Consider the following 19,437-nt stretch of genomic DNA (forward strand, 5'->3'; position numbering starts at 1 on the left):
CTTCAAATCCTAGAAGTCTTCATCACCTGTAGTGGAACAGGTATTTTAAAAGTTATCAATCAGTTCAAAACCAAAACTCTTACATTTGTTTTTTATCTTTGTGTTTTGGTTTCTGTCTGTCCTTGCCTTTCTTGACCATGTCATCCCATTTTGGCTGAATGTTTTGTGTTTTTCCTTTCAGTTACAGTGTTGTGGTTTTTTTAGCCAAAAATGCACTCTCCAGGCATATATGTCCATCTTGCACACCATGTCCTAAAAGTTGTAAGTTAATTTTTGAACATGAAAAGAAGCCCGAGAACAAATTTAAAATGGTCTGTTTCCTGTACGTCCTGGCATAGTGTGCTCCCAACTTACAAGATGCACGCATCTTGAATGTTTTGAATGTTAATCTATGTGCTGTTGCATTTTTGTAAGATTTTGCTTCTTGCACCATTATTATGCTGAATTTTGTTGTTATTAACTGTAGTGAATCTGGTGTTGTATCCGTTCTCATCATGTTTTCCAATGTTGTCTTTCTTTGTGATTGCATCACCTGCACAGGGGACTTTTTTGGTAAGAGCTTGTGTAATTAACACTGGTTTGTTTTATACAGTTAAAAGAGAAGTCAGAACTGTACAGGCCACTCAAGTCAGTAATTAAGCAAAGGTGCATGATTTCTTTAAATGTATCAGTCTTAAATTGAACTTGAATAATAATCTACCAACTAAAAACATAAATAGAAACAACAGGTGTTTACACTTAAAACCTGTGATTTTTGTTTCTTCAACTGATACCCATACAACCTGCATTTTTGTGGAGAAATTCATTTCCATGAAGTTTAAATGTATTTCAAGTTTATTTAATTGGAGGTGGTTAAGTACATTCTGTATTTATATGATATAGGTATGTGTTTGCTTGTGAGAATGTAAATTTGTGTATGTGGGTATGTATATAGTTTGCAGTTTGTATATATGTATATCCCTGTGTGTGTGTGTGTGTGTATATAATATGCATGTGCATACATAAATGTGTACATATGTATTCTACATGAGGCTTCCAGACAGGAATTTTAGTCAAACACAGCATTTAATTCCCCATAGCAAATCTTTCTAGTATTATTGGTGGAACTATTAATAGAGGCATCTCTAAATAATATATCATATCTTTCCAGTCATTGTTAACAAGGTTATTTTTAGTCTTATTTATACCTAAAATCCATTGTCATTTCTAAAGCAGTTATCATAAATGTGCTTGCTAGTGAGATAATACTTTATTTTTTCTTACCAAAGGAGAATAGAAGGAAAAATCTGTGAGGATTTTGTTTTATTGAGGATTACATCAATTAAAAACAAATAAATTGAAATCATAAACTTTCAGAAATAGGATTTTTTGGTCTGTGGCCTCATTAATTTTATTTTTTACATTTTATTTTATGGTTAATAGAACATAACTGTCATCTTTAAAATATATTTTGAAATGTGTCTTTACATCTGTGCATTAAGGATTGGGTTTTATATGATTATAGGAAGAAAGGCAAATTGAACAGATGAGATGGTTCAAATAAAAGCAAGAACAAATAATGTATAAGACTTTATGAAATTGCCTATACTGCATTAAGCAGTCAAAATGTAATTTATTGCCACAGTTATAAGGAGAGGTAGTAACTGATCAGTGGTTTCCCTGCACTAACTTTTTTTTTCCCCCCAATTCAGTGATGGTGGAGTAAGTCAGTCCCAGGATGACAGCGTTGTTGGAACAAGGCAGTGCAGACACAGTGTTGCTATTATGCCTATTCCTGGCACTTTGTCCTCTAGTAGTCCAGATCTCTTACAGCCCACAGCCAGTGTGTTGGACTTCTCCAATCCTGCAGGTTAGACTCTATTCTCTTTATCACTGTACATGTTATTTTCTAAAAGCATACGATAATAATGCACTATTGTCAATGTTTTATTTAAGTTATATGAGATTTTAGTTCTTTCTTTATCTTTGTACTTTTCAGGCAACAATAGACCATTTAGACATCAAGTGAAATATAGCAGTAAATCATAAGAAAAGTTAGGATTCTTTAAAAGGCCTCACGGACACTGAGTTACAGTAGTTAACTTACTAGATTAAGTGGTCCTCAGGAAAAGAACTTCTTGAGATTTCATAGTCTTAAAAGCTTGCTTAACCATCTTTTTAGCATTGTGGCAAGTTTATATGTTACTGTCTCTTTTTTAAAGATGTATGTAAAATCTTCAACAATAGTATTTTCTCTGTAGATTGCAAACACCGTTAAAAAGGTGTCATTTTTCTGTTGAAATAATGGCTTCAATATTCAGTTACAGTCCAGAAAGTCATGACATTATTGTTACAATGGATTTTAAATTTTGTTGAACACATTTGTGCTGTTGTCAGTTCCTGCCACGGTGACTATTCAGTAAATTTTATTTCGATACATCCACTGTAATATTTCCTGTCTCATCAGCACTTAGTAATATATTGAATTTCATAGCTGATAAGTGCAGTGTTTGATCCGTTCATATTTTCAACAAAGGTTTTGTTCAACAATCCACATACATAGTATATAGTAGGACTCTGGAAGGTGATGATTGCAGATATGCCTGGCATGCTTATAAAATTAAAATTGGGTTGCCTCGATACTTGTTTAGATATCTTAATTAACACTGAAATACTTGCAGTTTTGTACATGTATGGCTATAGGGTGAACACAAATGTACAAAGTAAATCAGTGGAAATGCAGACCCTTTTTTAAGGTCTTGATCTCCATCTACCCGGAAGGTTGCCTGCATGCCTGTCCTCCTCAAAGTACCCAAAAACATTCCTGTCATTGCTGTATTGCTGGACTCCTTTCTACCCTTCAGTGAGGGCTAGCTCTGGCTCATCACCTGACTCTGATCTCAATGGGACTCTCTGCCTTGAGCACCATATCAAGTGCTTTCTGTTAATCCATACTATTAATCTGTTTAATGTTAGCTTTAAATTGTGTATTCAATGTTAATATTAATGAGAATGGAGTACAGCCATTGCTACACATTCTTTTGACTCAGTGGATCTTTCCAAACAGATTTACATATGATTTTGTTACATATTAGCAGATGATTGCCTTTGTAAATTGATCACATTTTCAAAGAAGAGATGTGTGGCTTATGTTATATTTCTTTACAAGTGCTGAAATCGTGACATGTACACGATGGAAAACAAGGGATTTTACTGTAAGGTGCTGTTAAAATTCTAAATATTTTCCATATACAGTACTGAGGGGAATTTGGTAAGAAATATAATAGTCATCCCTGTATAAAACTAACCTTCTCTGTTTTTTCCTGCTTTCACAGTGGTTGGATTTTACTGTAAGTATATGGTTATGGCCTGTGTTATATGTATTATTGTCATATTTAACAATCTCTAGGTTTGTGGATTATTATTTTTGTCACTAAAAGTCATCTTTAGATCTGTCCCTAAATAATTCTTACCACACATTTCATGCTTATTATACACTGTATATTTTTGCCAGTGTATATTTTTTAGGATTATTATACTATATATAGCTGTTGGTGTAGTGCAGAGAAGCAACAAGTCATAGTACTGGAAGAAATGTTTTAATAAATGTCAGACACTTTAAACAGCTTTTAGCTTATTTGCTATGTGGATTGTTTGTTATTAAGTGCAGACACTTTTATTTAAACTTTAATTTCTCAGCCAGACAGATTTAGACCCAGTCAGATTGCAGTGCCAGTAGGTTTTTGTTTCAAGTTTTTAATCAATATCCAATTTCACTTGATAAACTTTGGGCTTAATTAACAGTTCAGGTGATGCGTTTTTCTGCATTGTAAAATTCAATTTGTTATTTTCCATAATTTATAGGTTATAACATTTCACAACAGCCAAATACATTCCTTCTCTTTGGATTGATAAATTATTTACTGCATAGTTCTAATGAGTTTATGAAGTTTGAAGTAATGTGTTGCAAAATGACAATGTACTTCCTATTGGAGCAGTAAATACTGTTGTTTGTAGGAGTAATTATTTGCAAGAAATCAATCATTTCTTACCACTTTTTTTATCATAACAGTAGCTTCAATTATAATATATTTTGTATTCAATTTTCTTGCTGTACCTAAAACTGAGTCATCAGTTACTTTTAACACTTAAATTTCAGTACTGTGGTATTGTAGGTGTATGGCTCAGAAAAACGGATGTTTTAAATAAATAATTGGACGCGCTGCGGTGTGGAGCAGGGGCAAGTGGTCTGCTGAGGAGACGGCTCATCTCAGGGTTGGTGAGAGACAATTACCTGTCTGTGCATTGCCTTATCAGCATGTGTGGGCAATCAGATTGTCTCATTATTAGCCCAGGGAGGCAATCAGGCAATTGCACATGCAAACTTTTCCCTACATATAAAAGGGGAACGCAAGGGATCAGGAAAAAAAACAGACATCAGAGCAGAGAATAAAGAAAGAGAAGATGTCTGTGATGGTGCAGGTCCTGCTCCATGCACCCCCTTCCAGTTTTGGGAGCCTCTTGAACCCACCACCATCAGTAGTCATGACCGAGATGAGCTAGACAAATGAGGACACCACATGAAGCAAGGCGAAGGTGTAAAGTGCAAAAGTGGCTTTATTCAAAAACAAAACAGTGTTCCAAAAATCACTCACAGATAAATAATCCTTAAAATGAGGTAAAAAGTGGAGGTTAAAAATCCAATAAATATATCCAATTAAAACGAGGTTAAAATCAACAGGCTGGAAGCAGTCCCTTTTTAAGAACTCTGTGCCTTCTCCTTTTAACTGGCGGCTCCCCTGCTTCTCCTACACAGGCTTTGCAACAGGGGAGTTGCCCTATCTGCAGGTACAGCAGACCTTCCTCTGTTCCGGTAGCCTTCAGTCCCCTGGCTACATACATCTCTCTCACTAGACCGAGACTTGGGTCCCCAGTGACCAGGGCGCTCACACTGGGGCTCTCCCTCCAAAGCCTCCTTGACTCCCACAGCCTTCCTGGCCTTACATGGCAAGTCGTTCCACACTTCTGGTCAGGCCAGCTCCTCTGAACTTTTCAGCTGGAGCGAACGCTACTTACTACCACTGAGTGTCAGCCAAACACTGCTTTCTGGGGCTCTCCTTCCAGCTGCCTGCATTCTCCAGCAAACCTGCTGTCTCTTGCTCGCTCGCTCGCTCACTCACTTTTAGTGCCTCCTGCCTTCTTCTCTCTTTTAACTTCCATCCATGTCTTTCCTTTTTTTTTTTTCCTCCCTTCCGCACTCTCATTTTTCCTTTTTATATGGGGATATGACACAGGTGTGGCAATTAGTAGTTCCCAGCATCAATTACGGCCACAGGCGACTCCTCACCAGTGCACTTAAGTGTGGAAACGTGAGCGCTGCATCATGCCCGGGAACCGCTCCCACCATGCTACCACACCCCCTCCTTAAAGCCGCAAGTGCAGCAATTATTTATTTAAAAAGGCAGTTAGCTGAGGACCTCACTTTACCACAACATCAAAAAGACATGAGGGAGAGAGAGCGCCGATGCAGGTGTGAGCAAGTTGTAGTGAGTGGGCTTGAGAGAGAGAAGGCAGGCAGCTGGGAGTAGAGCCCCTGGAGAGGAGTTTGTGGCCGATAATCTCAGAGCGGTCTGAAATAGGTCACTCCAACTGAGCATGTACGAGGAGCGGGAGTGACTAGGTATGTGATTGACTCACCTCAGAAGACCGGGAAGGCAGCAGGGGTTGATAAGGCTTGGACTGAGACCCCCAATGTGAGTGCCATGGCCTTTGGGGACCTGAGCCTAAGTCTGGAGTGGAAGCCTTGCTATAGCCATGGAATGACATGGACCCAGATCCGTGGAAGGTTTGCTGTGTCTGTTGGCAATGCAACTCCGCTGCAGTGAGGCCCATATGGGATAAGCAGAGTGGACATCAACATTAAGAAAGATGCACTTGACTTTTAGAAAAGGACAGTTTCTTGCCAGATGGGTTTTAACCTTGTTTTCAAGAGATTTATTTATTTGAACTTTAACCTCCGCTTTCAGTTTTATTGGATTATTTATTGAACTTTGTTCTGCACTTTTTGGACATTTTTGTGAGGATTGTTTCAATAAAAGCAATGAGCACTGCTTCACCTTCCCCTTGCTTTCTGTGGTGTCCTCATTTGCTCAGCTCATACTTCAGAAACATTATTGGCAGTGGATGGTGGAAGTGGCTCCTGATGGGACCCGGTAGCGTGGGGTCCATCACAAGTACTTTCCTGTCTGTTTATTGTGCAATTTAGAATGAACTGGTTTGAGCTGAAGTGTAATTTAGTGATCTTAAAGTATTATGAATGATACACCCCCTTTTACTTGCAGTGTACATTAGTAACTTACACAGCACAAAAACTACTTCTGTGGATATCTTCAGCACTTTCTAGCTGCAGTTTGCAAGCTAGATTTATTGTTTTCAGATTGGTTGGGTTGAAGAGGATATGTTACATTTTTAAGAAAAATAATCATATATCTCATTCTGCTAACTTTTTAATGATCATAACCTAAGTAAAATGTGTTCGGGTTTAATTGATAACATGAATGAAATCAGATTTCTGTTGTCATAGCTATTGTGTTAGGTGGATGCCACAGAGATGTAATCACATATTTTTTTTAAACCACATGAGACCATTAGTGTTGTTGCTACAGCATCAAGGTGGCTTCATTATAAGTAATAAATTCTTCTGTGGTAAACATATTCTGTTAAAAATGACTGAATAGTGATTTCTGCCACTCAGAAGTATTATTTTGGAGATTTTTTTTCTCCTTAACAGATAATGGTAAAGCAAAATTGCAGAATGGAATGTTAAACAAAACTAGCAGTATATCATAATATAGTATTCTGTTAATAAACCCAACATATACACACCAAAATGAATTCATATTCACTTTATTCAATGGAACATATACTGATATTATCTTTATATTCATCTTTGCCTGTGTTGTCTCACTGCTTCTCTCCTTGTGTCCACTCATACATTTTCCTAACCTGCTTTATTTCATAAAAAGGTGTCAGAGAGTCAAATTCAAGGTATTAACCAGTCTTCAGCTGGCATCAATGCCTTTAGAGAACAGTTATTTACATATCAGTGAGCCAATGTAATGCTGCTTTTTAATCTCACATATGGTGGTATAAATATCTCATGTCTATGTATATACATCGTATATTTTCAGACATGTTTAATCCAATTTAGAGCTGTTTGTGCTTATTTTGGCAGCATCAAGCAGTCAACCGCAAAATAACACACTCATCCTCGGCCAATTTAAAGTTTCCAGTTATCCTGACCTGTGCATCTTTGGGATGTAGAAGCAAAACCACACAACCAATGCCATTCACATGCACAACCAATGCAGATGGGTAGAACGTGAAATCTCTGTAGAGACAATGTCTAGGATGGAGCAGTGTGGTAGCACTACTAACTACTTTGCCACCTGCTATGTCAGTATTTGCTGCTAAAGAGATGTCTATCATTTCTTTTTAAAGGATAAAATTAATTTTTAAATGAGAGTGCAATATGATGAAAAACATATTAGTCATCAAAGCTTTCTTACATAAAATAAGCATGTGACATTTTACTGTTATTGGCTGGAACCTTTGCTCAGTAACTATGTCCTCTTCTGTTCAAAGTTCAATTTTGCTTAGTGTAACTCTTTGTATGTGACCAAACCCTAAAATTAAATACATTATCAGCCAGAATAGCTGATGAGATATCATAAATTACCTTCATGCAGTATTATATTTCAAAATAGACTTGACGTACACAAAAGCATCACACATAACTCTCTTGTTTATATGCATTGATCATAAAATAATACTTAATATTTTCACTGCTTTTGTATTTGTAACTAGAATAATAATTGTGCATTATGCCCTATTTAACAATTGGTTTTCTCTCAATGGAAAGCTAAATATTTTCTTGTTTTTTACATCTCATCCTGTCTTCAGTTTTGTAATAGTTATCACAATATATTTTCTTTGCTTCTTTATCTTGTTATATTTTCATATTTATGTTTTGTCTTATACCAAAAAATCAAAATGTGTACACTCTTACCAGTTGTTTTTTTACTATTATATCCTTATGCTATTTCCTTGCATAGAATTACATGAATTTACTCTTTGTATGCTTCCATGCAAGGCGTTTAGATTAGTTTTGTTTCTTATTCTTAACAGATATTCCAGACCAGGTTATCAGAGTCTTTAAAGTGGATCAACAGAGCTGCTACATTATTATAAGCAAAGATACTACAGCAAAGGATGTGGTAGCCCATGCAGTCAATGAGTTTGGCCTCACTGCAGCCCCTGACACATATTCCCTCTGTGAGGTTTCTATCAGTCCTGAAGGAGTCATTAAGCAAAGAAGGCTTCCTGACCAACTGTCAAAACTGGCAGATCGAATCCAGCTCAATGGCAGGTACAGTATGCCAAAATAATCTAAGACCTTGCATCACAAATCAGAATTAAATGTTTGAGTTCTAGTCTTGTTTTTTACTAAACATTTCCGTTTAATGAAATATTTCTTTGCGAGCAATTTTTGACCAGCTTTGATAAATTTGCATCAGCCCTTGCTTCTAAAAACTATTTATTCAGTTTCATTTTATCACTTGTGTCACTATCTCATCAGAAAGGTGGTGTTTAGCTGGATTGCAGGTTGTACATGGAAGCAGTTGCTTTTGATTAACAAAAGATACTTTGGGAAGTTAGGACTGCTAGGGATTTTCATTTTAAACATTCTAAATAATTTATAGGATATAACTTGTGGCAACAAAATTAATAATCCAGGCCATTTATTTGTTTTAGGACCTTGGGGATTCTCTTAACTTAATGTATTTTGATCTAGCCGTGTACTTAATTGTATGCTATTTTGTGCCTTTATTTGAACTCCTTATTAAGTTATAGTTTCTAACTTGCATCTTTGAATGCAGAAAAATAAGAGTATAAGTGCATTAATTCAGTGATATACATTGTGCAAGGGCTGTGGTCAGCCCTTCGAGCATGTAGGGCTCATTTACAGTATCTTCAGTCCTTCCCTCCCATACTTCTCTAATTTTCTGTTGTTCTTATCACTATGCAAAGCATCTTTTACATCTTCACTTTGTTTAGTAGTGTGATCTCCCATCCTATGTCACTCTTTCTTGGAATAACATTTAAAAAACTATATCAAAATATTTATTTATATATATATATATCCATATTACTAACCGAGAATGCTAAACCGGATGGACGCAGGGACATCCGGCCATGGGCCGTAGCCGCAAAAAGACGTACTGCGCAGGCGCCGCGAGAGGCAGACAAGACCACAGAAAAAAGGAGTGAGCACAGAAAAAAGGAGTCAAACGCAGGCGATGCACACAGCGCCGCACGAGCAAAACGCCCCACCCCCCCCCCCCACACACACACAAGCAACGGACGGGACACACACAAAGAGGACGATTCAACAAGCCCCTGGCACACAAAACAAAAGAGCCCGCAAACCCCACTCCCCCCCCCCCAGAGCCCCCCCCCCCCCAACACACACACAAGCAACGGACGGGACACACACAAAGAGGAGGATTTAATCCCATTGCACACGAAACGGGACGCACACAAAGAGGAGGATTCAACAAGCCACAAGCACACAAAAAAAAAGAAGCCGCGAGCACCACACAAAGCCCATTGGACACGAAACGGGACAGACTACGGACATAGCACACGAAACGTACACAAAAACGACGATTCAGACACACGACCACAGTAACATAAATAACAAATGACACACAAAGCCCCATTTCTAAATGAACCGTCCGTATTAAACATACATCATCTCAACACGTTCACAATATGCAGCATAGGTAGATCTCATTACAATGAGGCACTATTAACCGTTCAACCGCAGAAAAGGCTCCATATTAACAGTGAGTGCGATCCTCCTTATTACTTATCCATATTTCTCACGCTCAAGAACAAACAAGTCATGAATTCATGATCACAGGTACAAAACGATACCGCTCGGATAACGGGACCAAACACAATTCACACTATGCAGCATAGGTGGATCTCATTACAATAAGGCACTATTAACCGTTCAAACGCAGAAAAGGCTCCATATTAACAGTGAGTGCCATACTCCTTATTACTTATCCATATTTCTAGAAGAAAAAATGTCTCGGCTCCAAAAACTCAAAGCTCGACTAAAGCTTCTAACTAACGATGTACCTAAAAGTAAAAACTTTATGAACTGCATTAGATCCTACAATAGTTCATTTGCTTTTGCATCTACCGGAGTAAATATCAGGCCACCAAAAGGCAATGGCCCATACTGCTTTCGCATATGTGCACAAATACTGCATCGCATTGGAACAGTGCACCCTGAAACAAATCAACAACGCAAATATGCACAAATCTACATCCTAGATCCACATGACGCAATCTATCAATCAAAGTGCTGCATCGCAACAGGCACGGATTCAAAACGAAACACCTCCCGTCTCAGACATACGTTAACGGCAAGGAAGGCTACAACGGGCTTCTCACACAGCACAGGCAAATCGATTACAGCTCCAAAACAACACATCCCAAATACTACACATGCAACAATGCACCTCTCAAACGGCACAAGCAAAACATACACCAGGAAAATTCATTCGGATTAATGAATGTCATTTGCAATCATTGTCATTCAGTTCACTTCCCTGAAGAAACAACTGGCAATACAAGTAATACATTTACACGTTGTTGTCAAAAGGGTCAAATTAGACTGCCTCCTTTACATTCATATCCTGAATATCTACAGAAGCTTCTAACTAACGATGTACCTGAAAGTGAAATCTTTATCAACTGCATTAGATCCTACAAATCGGTATCCACTATGAACATTAACAGTGGCACTGCACGTGACATCCGTCTTGCAAAAATGTTAATTATTGATGAATGTACAATGGCATCCAGTCACTTACTCAACACCATTCATAAACTTCTACAAACGTTTATGAATAATAATATTCGCTTTGGAGGAAAGGTACTTTTATTAGGAGGAGATTTTAGACAGTGCTTAGCTATTCTTCCACATGCCATGCGCTCAGCTATTGTTCAGTGCACCTTAAAATACGCAGACAATTGGCATTGCTTTCAAAAGATACAGTTAGTAAAAAAGATACGATGTCCAGAACCAGATCATAACAATTGCTTATTACAACTGGGAGATGGTACACTCACCAATACAGATGGACTTCACCCACATATTATTACAATTCCTCAAGCCTTTATCTGCGACGACTTAGTTTCAGAGAGATTTGGAACAGCAATCTCATTAGACCAAATGCCCCTTTTAACACAACGCACTATATTATGTCCAAAAAATATTAATGTGGAAAACATAAATACCCAAGTCATTCCATTACTTCCTGGAGAGAGACAACTCTTTCTAAGCTCTGACAAACTTGACTCTGATCACAACAATAACCATCTTCATTGACATTACAAGTTCTGACCTGGAATTACCTTTTACACTTAAACGGCGTGTACAAAGAAATTTTCAAATAAACCTTTACACTGTGCCACACACTTTATTGTTTGCTTTCTATTTGCATCATCTACACCTTCACACTACAGTAATCCCTCCTGCATCGCGGGGGTTGCGTTCCAGAGCCACCTGCGAAATAGGAAAATCCGCGAAGTAGAAACCATATGTTTATATGGTTATTTTTAGAATGTCATGCTTGGGTCACAGATTTGCGCAGAAACACAGGAGGTTGTAGAGAGACAGGAACGTTATTCAAACACTGCAAACAAACATTTGTCTCTTTTTCAAAAGTTTAAACTGTGCTCCATGACAAGACAGAGATGACAGTTCTGTCTCACAATTAAAAGAATGCAAACATATCTTCCTTTTCAAAGGAGTGCAAAGCAAGCAGTCAAAAAAAAAAATCAATAGGGCTTTTTGGCTTTTAAGTATGCGAAGCACCGCCGGTACAAAGCTGTTGAAGGCGGCAGCTCACACCCCCTCTGTCAGGAGCAGGAAGAGAAAGAGAGAGAGAGCCACAGAAAAACAAAGTCAAAAATCAATACGTGCCCTTTGAGCTTTTAAGTATGCGAAGCTCCGTGCAGCATGTCCTTCAGGAAGCAGCTGCACACAGCCCCCTACGTCAGTGCAAGAGAGAGAGAGAGAGAAAGTAAGTTGGGTAGCTTCTCAGCCATCTGCCAATAGCGTCCCTTGTATGAAATCAACTGGGCAAACCAACTGAGGAAGCATGTACCAGAAATTAAAAGACCCATTGTCCGCAGAAACCCGCGAAGCAGCGAAAAATCCGCGATATATATTTAAATATGCTTACATATAAAATCCGCGATGGAGTGAAGCCACGAAAGGCGAAGCGCGATATAGCGAGGGATCACTGTATTCTATATCTCATTCATACATCACGCTCTTTGTCATTCCCAACACCAGGGGTTGGCGAGCGAAGTGAGCAGGGGGCGGAGCCCCCTAGTATATATATAATGTATTGTTATATATTCAGTTCAAAAATGTATCCCCTTTTTATATCTTACAACCCATAAACATTATGCCATGGGACTGGCCACTAAATGGGATTGCCATAATTGTTCTTTCAGTGCACCTGGCACATTCTTCCTTAAGACATTGGGGACTTTCAAAACTCAACTTGATGTTTTTTGGAAGAAATAAGTGGATAGGACTGGCGAGCTTTGTAGGACTGAATGGCCAGTTCTTGTCTAGAGTGTTCTAATGTTTAGGAACTGTTCCACTGTCCTTCTGGTGCTTTGTTTCTAACAGTTTCTGATGTTTTCCTTGGGTATCACTGCTGGGAACATACCAGTGACCTGTTACTTAAAGGTTCCTAACTTTCTGCTAATCTACTGACATCTTCTTTTTAAAATGTGACACTTCTTGGGGAATGGTCTTTATTTTTCTTAAAATTGTTTTCTCTGTGCCAGGTGCTGTTGGGGCAGGTTTCTGTGTTTTTGTCAATTATTTGAAATTAATTTTGTTTATTTCACTTGTTAACCCAAAAAAAATTATGAACAAAAAAGAAAATTAGAACAAGACATTTAAGTCATGTTTTAATTAACACAATGAATATAAAAATATAGAAGACACATGTTTAACTAAGAAAGAATAGTCATGTAATATTAATTTCTTGTTATAGATACTATCTGAAAAATAACATGGAAACAGAAACACTGTGTTCTGATGACGATGCACAGGAGCTTCTCCGGGAAAGCCAGATTTCTCTGTTGCAGCTCAGCACTGTAGAAGTGGCAACCCAGCTGTCCATGAGAGATTTTGAGCTTTTCCGAAACATTGAGCCAACAGAGTATGTGGATGACCTCTTCAGATTAGACTCTAAACAGGGCTGTGCCAATCTGAAACAGTTTGAAGAGGTTATTAATCAAGAAACCTTCTGGGTGGCCACAGAAATTTTAAGGGAGTCTAATCAGATCAAGAGAATGAAGATAATTAAACACTTCATCAAAATTGCCTTACATTGCCAGGAATGCAAAAATTTCAACTCCATGTTTGCAATTATAAGGTAAGGTCCAGTAACACTATAAGGTTTTCCTGTTCCCTCTCCGAAGTACTGTAGTCCAAAACAGTGCTATCGTGATTTTTGTGCAGTTTTTGTATTACAATACAGATACTGTTTATAATGTTTGATATTTGAATAATGATGTTCATTAAAACAATCCTAATAATTATAACTTCCAAATGTGATATGCTATGCATAACATATCAATGTGTGCAGGTACACACTATTAGCAAATGCAATAGCTGTGAAGCAGATGGTGTTGTTTTACAGTAGTAACAAGTTAAAGAGTGTTATCTTTGTAATTAGTTTTTACACTATGATACAGTAATTATTTTTTCTATACTATATTATCTTTTTTTCTATATTACCCTTTTGCCATATATGTGTCATTGTGCTCATCTTGATAGCAATGTCAATGTCACACTTTTTTTCTACATTCTTATTACAGTGGAACCTCAGCTCACGAACGTCTCGGTACATGTACAAATCGGTTTACGACCAAAAAGTTCACCAAACTTTTGCCTCGGTTCACGACCACACACTTGGTATACGAACAAGCCAGTTTCCCTTTCGGTTTGTACATGTTCAGTCTCTCCCTGTGCATTTCCTGTACAGCGAGCAAGAGAAAGAGAGTGAGAGAGCGCAACAGACACACACACACACAGGCAGCGCGAGAAAGAGAAACGCACACACACAGGCAGCAAGAGAGAGAGACAGACGCGCACACACACAGGCAGCGCGAGAGAGAGACAGATGCGCGCACACAGGCAGCACGAGAGAGTGACGCGCACACACACACAGGCAGCGCGAGAGAGAGCTGGACGCATAAGGTAGGAAGGCAGTTAAAGAATGCACTGGGCTTGATTTTGTTTTCACTTCTGTTTACAGCGATCGGTTCGTAGCGTGCATTGTTGCAATGTTACTTTTCTTGGTGGTTTATTAAATTACGGATTTTTTCAAATGTTCGTTTTTTTCCCTGTGCTTAAAACTCATTTAAAAAAAAAAATGTTTTTAGCCAGCGGTTGGTAGCGCTATAGCGCAAACTATTGCAGTGTTAGTTTTCTCTGTTGTTCAAGGTTTTCTCAGTGTTATTCATCCATCCATCCATTTTCCAACCCGCTGAATCCGAACACAGGGTCACGGGGGTCTGCTGGAGCCAATCCCAGCCAACACAGGGCACAAGGCAGGAACTAATCCTGGGCAGGGTGCCAACCCACCGCAGCAGTGTTATTCAATGTTTTTACATTTAGTTTACTATTACGCTGTGCATTCTATGGTTTAATTAACTATATTTGTGCTTAAATAATATATATATTTACATACAGTTTGTATGGTCTGGAATGGATTAATTGTATTTACATACAATCCTATTGGGGAAATTGCTTCGGTTCACGACCAAATCAGTTTATGACCAGAGTTTTGGAACGAATTATGGTTGTGAACTGAGGTTCCACTGTATTAATAATTTTTTGCATGAATTTCTTGATGTAAAGCATTGCAAGTCTTGTGGCCTTCACATTTTATTTTTCTCTGTGTGTAGAGCCATGATGATCCCTAATCTTAAAGTAAAATTGTGTCTGATACAAGTTTAGGCTGCTAAGATGACTCACAATTTAACACCTTGATAATGTTGGCTTGTTGCATGCAAGTGAAATTTTTTTTTTTTTTGGTACTGAGATATTTTGAATTTGCCCCAATGGATAAGAAGCTCCATGCAGATTTTTATTTATTTATTTTAGGAGTCTGCATGCTAGCCTCCTTAGCCTTTATTTTATGTCAATTACATTATTTTTCATTATGTACTATCCATCCATACACTTTCATAACCTACTTATCCTGAACAGGATTGTAGGGGTCAAGTATTATCCAGTTCTGAATTTTGTCACCTAGAGTATATTAAAGGTATTACAGTAAATTCCTACTTTGACTTCAGACAAAACCTCCTGCTTTTTAGATACTGGAGAGAAATTTACGGCAACTGATAATATGCTGGAAATGTAATTATAAATCAGTTAATAATATCCAGTTTATATTGTAAATCATTGTGTTCCCTTTACTTTTTATATTCTTGCTCTTTCCATTTTGTAGTGGTTTAAATCTGGCTCCAGTTACTCGTTTAAAGGGAACCTGGGAAAAGCTCCCAAATAAATATGAAAAGCTTTTTGATGACCTGCAAGAAATTTTTGACCCCTCAAGAAACATGGCCAAGTACCGAAATGTGCTGACAAACCAGAGTATGCAACCCCCAATTATTCCACTGTTTCCGGTTGTGAAAAAAGATCTGACCTTTCTACATGAAGGTGAGCGGTTTATCTGCTTTGAGTTTACCTTACCTAGCAGTTCAAATAGTAAGGCTTCATTTACCTTAGCAGCTTCCATGCTGTTGTACACTTTTTTTTTGCTTATATGAATTATATATTTGCTTTATGTATTACTACGTCGAGCAGCTAAACTGTCTTCTCAGAAAATAATATTTTTTGCATTTCCTTGCATAAGTTTGACTCAAGTTTTACTTCTGCATCATTCTTACAATCAAGCTGCAACTTCAGTTTCACTTCTTTTTTTTTTGTTAAGAGTATCTGAGTGGATTAGAATACAAAGCAGTATTTAACGAAACACTGCCATCCTTCTTCTCAGAAGTAAATGGTTTTTCATGTGTGTTTGTCATGGAAAAGATTTATTGTTTTTTCACAGTTCACATTAATGGGTCTTTATGAATATTTCCCAGGGACTTTTTGTTTTTACAATATCAGTAGTTTTCATAGCCTTAACTTCTCATTAGGAAGACAGTCACTTCAGCCCTATGTGATTTTTAAACTTTCAAGGTGCTTTTCATAATTTTTTGTAAAGTATTAATTGTGGATTCTTATTGGTCAGTGTTCACTTTCTATTTTTCTGTTATTTATGAATTGAGAGAACTGCCTATCATTACTTTTGCTATTCTGTATTAGTCATGACAAAAGTATTCCTTGGGGTCGGCTGGGATTAGCACTGAGAAAACTTTTTGTTTCCGGGGATTTCTAGCAAAAGGGAGAAAATCTCCCAGTTAAACACTGATTGTTTTTTTTGTGCCAAACCAACATTGTATGTTAATCCCTGGGACTTTTGAAATGTAGCCCTCCGTAACATTCTACTCTCTAAACCAATGTATACTCTGACCGCACTGAGAATGTAATGGCCAGAGCACCTCGGCTAAAAGAGTGAGAGAGAAAGAATTTAAAGTGGTGCTTTCCTGGCAGAGCCTGATGTAGGTTTTATGCTGAGTAATATTTTTACTAAAGTGAAGTAGTACAAGTTATCATTTATGTTGTGATTTTTTTTGTTATTTTGCAAGTTTTGTTGGCCTAGATGTAGTGCTGTATGTAGAACTACTTTTCCTTTGTGCATTTCCCAACAATGAACCTGAGCCATTCTTGCAGCTAAGCACTTCCTCCTGGACAACATTATTCAACATTGAAATACTTCTATTTTTTTTTTTTTTGCAGTGTAACTTTCATACAGAGTTTTCATGATACTACCTTGGGGTTTGGTCCTTCCTTTGTTTGACCAGATTGGCTGCTGTTACTGTGTCAGCTACCTTGTCAACTTTATTGTACTCTGTTATGAGTTCTTCATACACTTTATGAACCTTTATGCAAATATTTCAATGTTGTCTTTTATCCCCCTCCTTAACTGATCTGCTCTCAGTTTTATGGATGAGAATTAGGTTGTCTTCTTCTGTGGCATAAGAAATGCACTCTAGGTCTTACTGTATTTGTGCAAGAGTTATTTTGCTGTCTATTTTTCTCAGGATAAAGGTTTCTACATATTTGGCAATTTCTTTCTTACATTTACATTTATTTTCCTAGTAGGTTCTTTTATCCAAAGCAACTTGCAAAAGATGTAAACATAATCTAGTATGCATCAGTCTCGGGGACTGTTTGGGAACAAGTGTTACAGGGTAAGATTACAAAAGTGATCATCACAAGTGAAATTCCCAGGTTACAAAACCTAACAACTAATATCAGTTAGACAGAAATTCAATGAACAGGAGAGGCTTCAAATACTTCTGAATCCCAAAATGTGTTTAATAATTTTGAATGGAGGCGAGCATCTTGTTGCACCAGCTAGTAGGTAGACATGAAAGGATTGAGATTTAATGTCATCCAGAGGTGGCGTCAGATGACGATATTCATTAGCAGACCTGAGTGGTCAGAAGGAGTATAGGACCACACAGGTATCTCCATATTTATAGCTGTTGACCCATTAACTACACTGTAGGCAAGTATCAAGGATTTGAACTTAATATGTGCTGCTACAGGAAGCCAATGTAGTAAACATGACTTACATCTGTACCATAGTGTGAGTTAAAATATACAGGGGATGAGACTTGCAGCCCTCAGCTTCCACTAGTTTGGATTTTAATGGCTCACAGAGTTGTGCTTGGGTTTTTACTTGGTTTAACATAGCATGTGCAAAGGTCTTTACTGTTTATGCAGAGTGGATCACTACTGGTTCTATCTGCTGTTGTTGATTAGCATTTTCTTTGGGTAATTTAGCTAATTGAAGTTGTATTTGCTTTTACCCTCTTCAGAGAATTGTAGTTTATCATTAAGGAAACAAATTTCTCTCTGCTTTTGAGTTGCAGAGGCATTTTCAAACTCTACTAGTTGCTTTCTGTGTAGCTACCAGTATAATTCTTGCTTTCCAGGGTTTCATATGCTTTACCCTGATCCAGTTGCAGTTTGAATTGCATTCTGCCGCATGACAGCTCCCAGCTATCAGCATGTGCACACAAGTCTACTCATTCATTCTTTAAGCAATGTTTGTTCTCTAGAGCCTCCTGAAGTTGTGCCTGTAGCATTTCACTGTACTTAGTGAGCATTTTGTTATCTAAGTTCAGACTATATCCTCATGCAATGGAGAATACTGAAAATGTTTTATTCGTCTATTGAATCATTCTGTTAAAAAAAAAAACCAAAAAAAAAAACCTCAAGCCACACCCATCCAAGGGACAACAAATTTGTTAAGTTCCCTCACTGATTTCAGCTTAAGTGGGGAGCTAAAGTGAAAGTTTCATGTGCAGTGCCTAATGAAAAATGAGCAAATTCATTTTGTCCTGCAGTAGAGAAGTTTTCTGATGTCAGAGGAAGATGGGGCTCAGGGGTCATATATCATGCTTATATCTGGATTGACATAATAATTCTTTTCCTACTACTCCTGAAATGAGTAGGGAAAATGGAATCCCCAGATGAAATCTATGCAAATGCAGGGGAAATCTCCACTTTGAAGGCATCCCAGCCTGTAATCAATTCTGGAGCTTAATGTCGGTGAGGCGGAGCCATCTATACATTGAATGTGCTCTGTTTCATTGTATATTTAATGTACTTTGTGTGCTTATGTATACAATATACATGTGTGGTTTACAATTTACTCACTATAATATAGCTGTTAATATGTGCATATGCTCAGAAAATGTAGTCAAGCTAGAGTGCTACACCAACATATGGTGCATTGAATTAAATAAAAAGTTAACTTTCTAGAAATGCTAGAGTTACATGCAAAATTTTCCCTGTAACAAAAGGTATCTTGATTATCCATCTCACAGGCTTAGAAATAACAGTGATACGCTTTTTCTCGACCTAAACTACATTATGAAGACCATCTTTTGGTTGATTTTAAAAGGTGAAATGATTGAGTGCTTTCTGCAGTGAACTAGAAGCCTGACCAGGGTCAGTTTCTGCCTTTCCCTTATTGCTGTAAAAATGGGCTCTGGAAATTCATTTAAATATGTTCATGTTCATTAAGCAGTGTTCATTGTTTTCGGTACTGAGATATGTCAGTAAGGTTTGGAGGTTTATTATTATTGCTACAAAAAAGTGTGCCTGTATTGCAGTTTCTAAGTTAGGGAATAAATATATGTTGTTCTGTTTTTTATTTG

General features: G+C 37.6%; 1 protein-coding gene across 10 annotated transcripts in view; it reads left to right on the top strand.

Moving 5' to 3' along the window:
• Positions 1 to 19,437, top strand: part of rapgef6 (Rap guanine nucleotide exchange factor (GEF) 6) — a 287,599-nt gene that overhangs the window by 242,285 nt on the left and 25,877 nt on the right. For 6 of the 10 annotated variants that reach the window (XM_028812817.2, XM_028812819.2, XM_028812815.2 and 3 more), the window contains 5 exons: positions 1,692 to 1,849; positions 3,315 to 3,329; positions 8,167 to 8,407; positions 13,137 to 13,520; positions 15,606 to 15,817. In XM_028812817.2, coding sequence (XP_028668650.1) covers positions 1,692 to 1,849; positions 3,315 to 3,329; positions 8,167 to 8,407; positions 13,137 to 13,520; positions 15,606 to 15,817 — 1,010 coding nt within the window. The remainder of the gene's footprint in view (positions 1 to 1,691; positions 1,850 to 3,314; positions 3,330 to 8,166; positions 8,408 to 13,136; positions 13,521 to 15,605; positions 15,818 to 19,437) is intronic. The other 4 variants (XM_028812818.2, XM_028812821.2, XM_028812813.2 and 1 more) reach the window with 1 other exon arrangement.

Source organism: Erpetoichthys calabaricus, chromosome 11, assembly GCF_900747795.2.
Source record: "Erpetoichthys calabaricus chromosome 11, fErpCal1.3, whole genome shotgun sequence".
NCBI lineage: Eukaryota > Metazoa > Chordata > Cladistia > Polypteriformes > Polypteridae > Erpetoichthys > Erpetoichthys calabaricus.